The following is an 11,191-nucleotide window of genomic DNA, read 5'->3' as shown; positions in this document are numbered from 1 at the left end:
TCTAAAATGAAAAGTTTATATATCAATCAAGATTTTATACACATTATTTTTTTTATACGTCCTCTTATATATATGAACGTTGCTGTGTATTTATGCACGTTTTATCATAAATAATGCTATATATAGTATATGATGTAAAGATAATATTTTTCGTTAAGGTTCAAAAATAAGTAATATGAACTTCTAAAACATTTACTAATCTTAATTTTAATAATTGTCAATTTTATTGTTGATTTGATTATTCAAATCAAAAGTGGATGTTGATTGGACCTGAGCTAATATGGGCAACAAATAACAATGATCAGTCGAAAACTAAAATCAACAAAGATTAAGTACTGCAACAAATTTAATAATTGTTTACTAATGTTAACTTGTCTAGTAAAATATTTCAAAAGGGCTGGGCAATGATTAATCGCATCCAAAATAAAAGTTTGTGTTTACATAATATATGTGTGTATAGTGTGTAAAATTATTTTGTATATATAAATTCACACACATGCATATACATAATTTATATTAAATATAAATATTTTATGTATTAATAACACATTTTTCTTAAATATACATGCATGTGTGTGAATTTTTATATACAAAATAATTATACACAGTGCACCCACATATATTATAAACACAAACTTTTATTTTGGATGTGATTAAACTGATAAAACTGAAATATGAAGCCATTGAGTATTTGAATGATCTGGAAAATTTATTGCAAAAATCAATTTTACAGTGGCACATACAAGAAAATGAATATAAATATGAATAGCTGCAAGCGAACTGATGTATCCCTCGAGACCGGCTGCATTCATAAAACAAAGAATCGAAATGTCAATAACTGCACTAGCATACATCATCAATTAAAAATTATCAATATGTTCATTAAAAACAAATCAACACACCTTTTATTGCTCCGAAGTGTGCCGGTGTTTCCTTCTGTTACACAAAATATACACAATGTAAAGCTGAATATTTTCATAAAATATCAAACACTACTGCAGGTCAAAGTTTACTTACATATGATGGCGACTCCAGTCACTCCAAAGTGTTTTGGCTATTTTGTCCTGAGCTCGGACGCAGAAAGTGTATGGTTTTTTGGCGTTCACCTTGTAATGCGTCTCAATGGTTTCCACTTTCTAATATTACCAGAAATGAACATCTTTAATGTTTTTGATCTTGAAAATAAAAAAAATAACAAAAATAAAGGACGTTGTCTTACTTCGACACGACTTCCTGTGGAGTCACAGCTATGATTGTTGGGAACCACTTTGACCTCGTAGGACAGGGGAAAGAAACTGCAGGGGAAACTCCACGTCTCAGGGGGGCGCCACTCAAACACATCGTCCTGGATCTTGGTCATATTTACTTTATCTGGTTGGACTGAGAGTTAGAGTTAGAGTTAGGACAGAAGGAAGAGTTGAGGACATTAGTTCCCAACCAGGGCCCATTTAGATTTAGTAAAATCGTACAACGTCATGGGCATTTTTATAATGAATACAGATTTTACTATTTACTCCAAACTCCAAAATATTTTACTAGTTACAAATTTGTGAATAAAAAAATATTTTTATTATTATTTTTTTTATATATTTAAATACATGACATACAAGTTTCAACAGAAATGACATTAATGTAACTTTAGTTTACTATAATTGAATTACATTTAATATAAATTTAACCTAAACTATACGTTTAGTTATAAATAACATGCAATTAAGTGTCTGAAAGCACATTCTTTTAAAGTGTATTATTTCTGTAATATTCCATAATGCATTTTTTTTTTTAGAAGTATGCTAAAGTGTAATTTTTCACAAGAGTATTTATTTACACGTAGTGCCCACAAAAATGATTTGGTCACTATTTCTTGCGTCAAATACTAAATCAACAGATATACTCATCAGAATTAATATAGTTAGTTCACTTTTGAAAAAACGTTTGCGGATAATTTACTCACCCCCATGTTATCCAAGATGTCCACGTCTTTCTTTCTTCAGTCGAAAAGAAATTAAGGTTTTTGATGAAAACATTACAGGATTTTCTGCATATAATGGACTTCAATGGGGACCAAACGGTTCAAGGTCCAAAAGACAGTTTCAGTGCAGCTTCAAAGGGCTTTAAACGATTCCAGACGATGAATAATCTTCTCTAGGACCCTTTGAGTCATGACTCGAAAAAAGATTCGTTCATTTTGATGAACGAGTTCGAACAGGAGAGTCACGAACACGCATCACAGAACAGAGCAAGGCGAGCATTTGAGCTTATAAAACGTAAACTCGTTTATTTATTTTTGAAATGTCCGCTCGTTTCGCTTGATAAGACCCTTATTCATCGTCTGGAATCGTTTAAAGCCCTTTGAAGCTGCACTGAAACTCTCATTTGGTCCCCATTGAAGTCCATTATATGGAGAAAAATCCTGGAATGTTTTCATCAAAAACCTTAATTTCTTTTCGACTGAAGAAAGAAAGACATGGACATCTTGGATGACATGGGGGTGAGTAAATTATCAGCAATAGTTGTTTTTTTTTTTTAAAGTGAACTACTCCTTTAAGTATCATGTATTAGTGTTCATATAAATGATGAGTCCAATACATGTGGTGACCACCCGGGGGCGCACATCTCTCACCAATGTCCCGGATGAAGAAGGTCCTCTGGTGTTCCTCCAGCCGATACAGGTTTCTGACGAACAGAGTGAGGTTGATGCTCCTAGGCTCTTCAGAGTACCGACAGTAATCCCCGTCGATACACGTCAGTCCGGAGATATCCGAGTCCAGAGTGCAGTTGATCAAACTAGAGTTCCTGTATGAACGCATGCCCAGTTCAGCTCTGGTTTGCTCTTTCAACACAAGCTGGTTTCACTTTATTTTGATGGTCCTTAACACATATTCTGTTGGCTATAAGTAACATTGCACTTATATGTCTACTAACTCTCATTAGAGTTTTACTAGAGTATTAGTAGAATGGTAGGGTTTGGGATAAAATAAGTTGGAGTAGTTTCAGTAGTTTCAATTTTGATATTTTTAGGTCAAACCGTTTTTGTCTGTCAGTCATATAATGGAGGTCTATGGTCACCACCTCAAAGAGCATGCACAGAGAAGTCCAAATTAAACATGATTTAATGACTCGTAAATGTAAGTACACATTGATGGCCTAAGACACGAAACGAGCGGTTTGTGTGAGAAAACGAACAGTATTTATATCGTTTTTACCTCTTGTAACCACAGCCACAAAGCGCTCGGATCACTTGGGCGTGGCTGGTGTTACAAGAGGTAAAACAATATAAATACTGTTGGTTTTCTCACACAAACCGCTCGTTTCGTGTCTTAGGCCATCAATGTGTACTTACATTTACGAGTCATTAAATCATGTTTAATTTGGACTTCTCTGTGCATGCTCTTTGAGGTGGTGACCATAGACCTCCATTATATGACTGACAGACAAGAACGGTTTGACCTAAAAATATCAAAATTGAAACTTCTGCAAAAACAAAGACACCTACATCTTGGATGCTCTTGAGGTAAGATAAAACATACCAACAATTAATTTTAAGTGAACTATACTCTAATAATTGGCAAAGCTACTTATAGTCAACAGAATGTTCAAAAGTGACCATCAAAATAAAGTGTTATTATTAATTCTTGTTCAATGATTATCCAGAATAGTTACCGTATTGCTGCGAAATACACCACGGCTCTTTCTTTCCGCTCCTGATGCCACTTCCAAGAGCAACGAAACCGTCCGTTATAGTTCCTCGCAGAACAAGAAACAAACTCTACACAGACAATAAAATAAAAATAAAGTTGAGCAGTTCTGAACAGTGAGGAAAACAAACAAATCATTTGTTTAAATCAGTTTAAATCACTGAATCTTTTAAATCACTGAATTAATCTTTTACTCAACTTGTTTTTTTAAAGTATATATATATATATATATCATGGACACGAATTATGGACTTTTAACACTGTGAGGTATTGTGTAATTAAATATGCACTTGGCTATTTCTCATTTCCAGAACAGAAATCTAAAGATTGGATACAGCCCGTTTCATTGTGTTGACATGTTGGAGTTTAACCCTAAAACCGTATTCTGGACAAATGTGGGCAAAATGATTATTTAAACTTTTTGATTTATTTAAAAAAAAAACACTTCCCTTGATCTGAGCGGTACAAGACTTGGCTACTTTTCCTAAGTTTGCCTCCTGAACACACACATTTTTTTTTTGACTCATTTCTACAATGTTAAGTGGGTGAAAAATAAAAACTCCTTAATCTTGTATTTGGGTCAAAAATGGGCACCCATAGAAATGAATGGGAAAAACTGTAATTTAGAGCATTCTAAAATAAGCCAAAATAAGACACCAGGTGACCGCAAAGTCACTTCATCTTTTGGTTTTAGCTCTAAGAACTTAGTGGAATGATATTTTAATGTAGTTAAAAAAAATTTAAAAAATAAAACATAAAAATAAGCATAATTTACATAGAAAATATGGTACTTTTTGAAGTAAATACATTCAAAAATACCCCCAAAATAAAAAAAAAACACCATAAATGGATAGACAAAACTTTATCGAAGACAGTGATATAAGATTTATCATAAATAAAAATTAGAGTCCTCTGCGCACACATTTGTCCACAATTACAGGATTAAGGGCCATAAAGTGAATACGGTTTGAGGGCTACGGTTGTACACAACCTCCATAAATAAGAAAAAACAGGCAGATTTTTTTTTATTACTATTTAAATCATATGAAAATATGAAAAATATTTTTTTATATAAGAGCTACTAAAGTGCAGATTTCTGACTCTTCTGGGTTTTTTTTTTTAAAAGAAGAGCCTCTTTTACTTATTTTAAAAAACAGATAAAGTGCAGTTAACATATATTTGTATTTTTTGGATATTTTCTTCCCACAAGTCTGCAAAATAACCCGTATTTTTAAACTTTATGTGTGCATCTTGACTGGCAATTCCCAAAACGTTAAATAGGAACAGAATACACTGCTTCAGCACATTCCTATAGGCACGTGTGTGTCGCTATGCATACAAATTTTCCAAAAGGCAGATGTCAAGGGCTTTTGATATCGCGTTTAAAAGCCAATGAATATCCCACAAACTCGCACATTTATTTGCATGTATTTTTTTTTTTAAAATAGACCTATATTTTAAGATTTAAGACATTTAGTTCAAGATAAAAATGTTTTATAATAAATTTCTATTAAAAACTTGTCTTTATAGCTAGATATTAGTATATATATATATATATATATATATATACACACACATGCTGTTGAACTATTTTTTGGGACCAGAAAAGATGTCCTCCTATTACTTGAACACAGAAATGTTCTTTATATGTACCTCCGTGAGCAGATTGTGTAAGAACTCCTTTAGGAAAGTTGACGGGATGGACCAGTAACAGCGTGTAGTTCAGGGTCTCTCTGTGATTGGCTCTGTGACACGTGAAGTTTCCCCCCCGCAGCCCGTCTATGGTGACAGTGATGCGGTTTCCTGTCTCAGAGATGCTTTTCTCGTTCCTCTCCCAGCGGATCTGCTCTCCTTCATATTGCTCTCCACAATGCAGTGACACATCCGAGCTGGACAGATCCGACACGTCCAGAACCATGACTACAACACAAAACCTCCATCAGACTCGCCACGGGAAACCAATAATGCATACTTTCAAAAATGTAAACTTAGGTCGTATTAAATTGATCAAAATGTATAATATTCACTGCCGGTAAAAGGTTTGGGGTTGCACGATTTTTTTAACATCTTCTGCGGCATTCATTTGATTAAAAATACAAAAAACCCTAAAATTGTGAAATATTATTACCATTTGAAATGACTGTTTTCTATTTGAATATATTATAAAATGTAATTTATTCCTGTGATCAAAGCTGAATTTTCAGGATCATTACTCCCGTCTTCAGTCCCATCACTCTAATATGATTATTTGCTGCTCGAGAAACTTTTCAAAATTATTATTATCAAAAATTTTCTTAATTTTTTTTTTTTTAAACAGCATTTTTCTGAAATAGTAATAGTTTGTTTATAATAGGGCTGTCAAATGATTAATCGTGATTAATCGCATCCAAAATAAAAGTTTGTGTTTACATAACATATGTGTGCACTGTGTATAATTATTTTATATATATATATATATATATATATATATATATATATATATATATATATAAATACACGCACATGCTTGTCTATATTTAAGAACTATTGTCATGTATATAGATATATTATATATATAAATATTTTAAATATAAATGATATTTTCTTTCTTAAATATACATGCATGTGTGTGTATTTACAGTATATATACAAAATCATGAATGTGATTGTTACTAGTAAGAAAGCCATTTTAGATATCAGAAATAATATTGATATCAGAAATACATTTTCAGATATCAAAAATGATCATTTTTACTAGCAATTGAATTGTTGATACCAAGAATAGACATTTCAACTAGTGACAATTTAATTATTGATATCAGGAATTCACATTTTTACCAGTAACAATGTAATTATTGATATCAAAAATGATATTTCTACTAGTAAAAAATCAATTCTTGATATCAACAATTCATTTTGAATGGCAGCAATTATAGAAATCAGCAATTAAATTGTTGATATCAAGAATTCATATCCTGGAAATGAATAAAAGCTAAAACTGCTTGCCATACACACACACACACACACACACACATATATACATTGTTTAAAGAAATCAGCTAAAGATACCAATAAATGAGATTTAATCAATATTCACCGTTTTCCTTGAGGATCCTCAGTGAAGTGCCGGCTGTCGACTGAAGGACAGCTTGCAGAATGAGAAACACAATCTTGTTCATCTAAACAAAACAATTAAATGTTAATATTATAGTGTTATTGTGTCAATTAAAGTAAATATTAAAAGAAAAGCATTATATCAATATTTCTTGATGATATCTGAACCGGCGGTCACACACATCTGTGTATGTGAGCAGTGCAGATGTGGAGGAGTCTTACCTTGAACTGAATGAGTTGTGGTGACCCTTCCTTTCACTGCTCTTTTAAACCTGAGATATGAATGCGAGACAGAAGTGTGAATTTCCAGAAAGCAGAAGTGTCGCGCTGTAAACAGAGGGATGTGGAAACCATGTGGTGCAGCCAGTTTATTTGGGATTTCCATGAGCTGTGTGACCGTGTGTGTGTTGTGTGTTAGGGGTTTCAGCGGGAGTGCTTGACCATAAGAATGAAACACCTTACAGGTCATCAATTCAATCAAATTGGTAGATTTTTTTTTTGTGTGTGTGTGATTCATACTTTCACTGCTGTTACATGATGATTATTTGTTTGTATGTATATATATATATATATTAGATTGTATATATGTATATATATATATATATTAGATTATATGTGTGTGTGTGTGTGTGTATGTATATATATATATATATATATATATATCCAAATTAAAATCACTATATATATATATATATATATCCAAATTAAAATCACTATATATATATATATATATATATCCAAATTAAAATCACTATATATATATATATATATATATCCAAATTAAAATTGCTATATATATATATATATATATATATATATATATATCCAAATTAAAATCACTATATATATATATATATCCAAATTAAAATCACTATATATATATATATATATATATATATATATATATAGCCAAATTAAAATTACTATATATATATATATATATATATATATACAAATTAAAAATTAAAACTACATTATTAATATAATATACATATATGCTGGATATATTAATATGTATGTATGGATCTATAAATGTATGGATGGATGGATGGACAGTAATTTATAAATATAAGGTTGTAGGATTTTATATATATGCAAGGCTTCCATATGGAAGTATATAGCAATTTATAAACATTGTAATTTTTAAATATATTACTTTTTTTCATAAATGAAAGGCATCAATATGGGATCATATATTGATTTATAAATATATCATAATTTATAAACAATTACATATTTTTTACATATATAAAAGGCATCAATGGGAGCATATATGATTTTATAAATATATTACATATGAAAGGTTTCTATATGTGAGCATAGAGTAATTTATATTATAAATATATTAGAATTTCTAAATATATAATTACATATGAAAGGCATCATTATGGGAGCATTTTTATTTATGAGCATAGAGTAAGTTATAAATATATCATAATTTCTAAATATATATTTACATATGAAAGGCATCATATATATATATATATATATATATTAATAGATTTCTATATGGGAGCATAGACTAGAGTAATGTACTAATTTATAAATATATAATTACATATTTTTACATTTATGAAAGGCATCATTATGGAAGCATATAGTAATTTATAAATAAATTATATTTTATAATTTATAAATATAATTTTCATATTTTTACATATGAAAGGTTTCAATATGAGAGCATATAACAATTTATAAATAAATCATAATTTATAAACATATAATTACATATTTTTCTCTATATAAAAAGCATTCATCTAATTTATAAAAATATCGTAACGAGTCTCTTCGAATGGCTCTGTTTGTTTATAAATATAAAATGACACATTTTTGATTACAATTATGTATATTTGTTCCTTCAAATGAAGTGAATTCGGTCGCTGCTGCCGAATGCGTGTGGATTTGAACATTATGAAAGCATCACCGTGGAGATATTTCAGTAGTTATGCAGATATCATAGTGTGACTTACACATTTTAGTGTAGTGTAAAAGCACCAACCACAAGAGAAAGTGTGTACATTGTCACGCGACGTTCAACCACAAACCACAAATGTATTTTTTTGACATTATAAAGTAGGTTGGGTAACATAGGCCATATATAAATCTAAAAGGGTAAATTGTTGAACGTCATCATCATTAAGATGACACAAATATTTTCTAGATCCCTAACAACCATCCACTCAAATCCTGCCTCAAAATCAATAATAACGAGGAGGAAGTTTAACGTGATGCTTCTGGACCACAAATGCATCCGCAATAAAGATTTCTTCTCAAACCTTTGGTTAGTTGTACATTAGCAGCATTGTCATTCTAGCGTAAAGTTCCACAGTTCCTCTATTATGTGAATTGATAATAGCGTAAAAAACAAGTTTATTAATTATTAACAGCAACACGTGTATGAAAACCTCTTTTATAAATGTCAAAGTAATAAAGCAGAGGGAAAAATCAGTTCTCTCAGGAAACAAAGAAGATCCAGGGAGAACTGCAGCTTCCCCATCCTAACACAATGGACTTTTTGAATGGGCTGAATAATAAAGTACATATTTTTAAACTGAATGAAAGCATGTATTTAACTTGGTTTAGAGTTGAGGTTCGCAAAAAATCCAAGCCAATTGTGTAATTGAACATGAAATGTTATTCATATTTAATTTAAGAAAAAAAAAACAACATAATTTTGTGTATGGTTACCACTTAGCAGGGTCAAATAAATAGGCCTAGAATAGACTGAATATTACCAATAATTCATTAATAGAAATATCAAACCACGTGGCAACAGCAAAATGTTAAATATAAATTAATTACAGTACCTTTTTTAAATATGTAATATTGCTTCAAATACATATTTAAAGTAATTATTCTATGAATATTCCTAAATATGCATGTGCACACACTTTTTTTAAAATATGAATATACATTTTAGTGTGGGGTAGGTAAGATTTTATTTTATTTTAGGGGAAAAAATTATACTTTTTGATGCATAAAGGTGACAAGGCTCAGAACTTTGCAATCACAGGATCATTGCAAAATATATTAATATTAAAAATATTTTTTAATTAAAATTGTAATATTTATATAATAAATTGTATTATAGTTTTTACATGCCTTTTAGCGTTTTTTGATAAAATAAATGCAGCATTAGAGACTTTAATTGAAGCATTCAATGAAACTTTTAGAAAAATTCTCCCACTGTAAAAATTATTTTCAAGATTTGTTATCACAACATATTTTCTTTTGTCAAATCAACTTTATAATAATTTATTTAGTTGAGATAACTTATCATTTTGAGTTTCTGGTGGTTAAATTAATCTCCTTCATTGTATTAACTCACTTTTTCCAGTTCAACGAACTTAAAATTTTAAGGCAACCCAGGTTACTTACTTTTTTAAGTTAAACCAACAATATTTTTTTACAGTGTAATAATCACAACATTTTTTCTTTTGTCAAATCAACTTTATAATAATTTATTTAGTTGAGATAACTTATTATTTTGAGTTTATGATGGTTAAATTAATTTCTACTTCATTGTATTAACTCACTTTTTCCAGTTCAATGAATTTAAAATTAAGGCAACCCAGGTTACTTACTTTTTTAAGTGAAACCATCAATATTTTTTTACAGTGTACCGACCCCAAAGTTTGAATGGTATGTGAATATATATATAATATATATATTTATTTATTTAAAATATATTAAATGTATTTTATAATACTGTAACAAAATCAGACACAGCAATACTGAGGTGTACAAATGTTTCATCCTCTTTTAATTAAAAACGCATTCTGTATCATTAAAATATGCAAATGTTTTGAAATTCTCTTTCGTCAGGACAAAGTCTTGAATCCTCTGAAAAACACTGCTAGCGGTTAGCGCCCGTGCTACGACATATTGAGCTGTTTGAGTCAATTTCCTGTCCTACTATCCCTCTCAACATAAAAAATAACAAAACAAACCATGTATGTAGAGTACGTTGTGAGATTGTGGTTCATTCAGAGCTCCCTTCCAACCCTTATATATCCCTTCAGGCAAAGCTGAATAAAATCATAAAAGTGCCTCAAATTACAAGGAATCCAAATGGTTGCGCAGGTAATAACTGAAATACCGATTTTACACTTTTGCGAAGACGGCGTGAGAAAGTCAAATACGTTATCGGTGAAGGATATCGATCTCTCTGAACTGAAAGCTATCTGAAAATGTGACGACCGCCAGCAAGTATGGGGGGAAAACATCCCCTCTTTTGAAATGAACGCTGTTTAAGAACAAGGATCAAATATGGTGGGGTGGTTTTTTTGCAACATGTAACAGACCTCCTCTTAAAAATCTTAATATATTTTTGGTTACAGAGTTTCTAATAAAAACAAAAATTAATAAAAGAGTCCAACAAGTGATCCTCCTGTTGCTGA

At 30.4% G+C, this 11,191-nt stretch overlaps 1 protein-coding gene across 1 annotated transcript; it reads right to left on the bottom strand.

Annotated features, from left to right (window-relative positions):
* Window positions 1-683: 683 nt before the first annotated feature.
* On the bottom strand, window positions 684-7,100 carry il12bb (interleukin 12B, b). Its single transcript, XM_039669145.2, has 9 exons — window positions 7,014-7,100; window positions 6,775-6,856; window positions 5,352-5,618; window positions 3,664-3,769; window positions 2,624-2,796; window positions 1,220-1,380; window positions 1,018-1,136; window positions 903-936; window positions 684-802 (listed from the first exon to the last, which is right to left on the bottom strand). The coding sequence occupies exons 2-8, from the start codon at window positions 6,854-6,856 to the stop codon at window positions 906-908; spliced, it is 939 nt and encodes a 312-aa protein (XP_039525079.2). The 5' UTR covers window positions 7,014-7,100; the 3' UTR covers window positions 684-802; window positions 903-905.
* Window positions 7,101-11,191: the final 4,091 nt, after the last annotated feature.

The sequence above is a fragment of the Pimephales promelas genome, chromosome 19 (genome assembly GCF_988280905.1).
Source record: "Pimephales promelas chromosome 19, fPimPro1.hap1.1, whole genome shotgun sequence".
NCBI lineage: Eukaryota > Metazoa > Chordata > Actinopteri > Cypriniformes > Leuciscidae > Pimephales > Pimephales promelas.
This window is presented reverse-complemented; position numbering and strand designations above follow the sequence as displayed.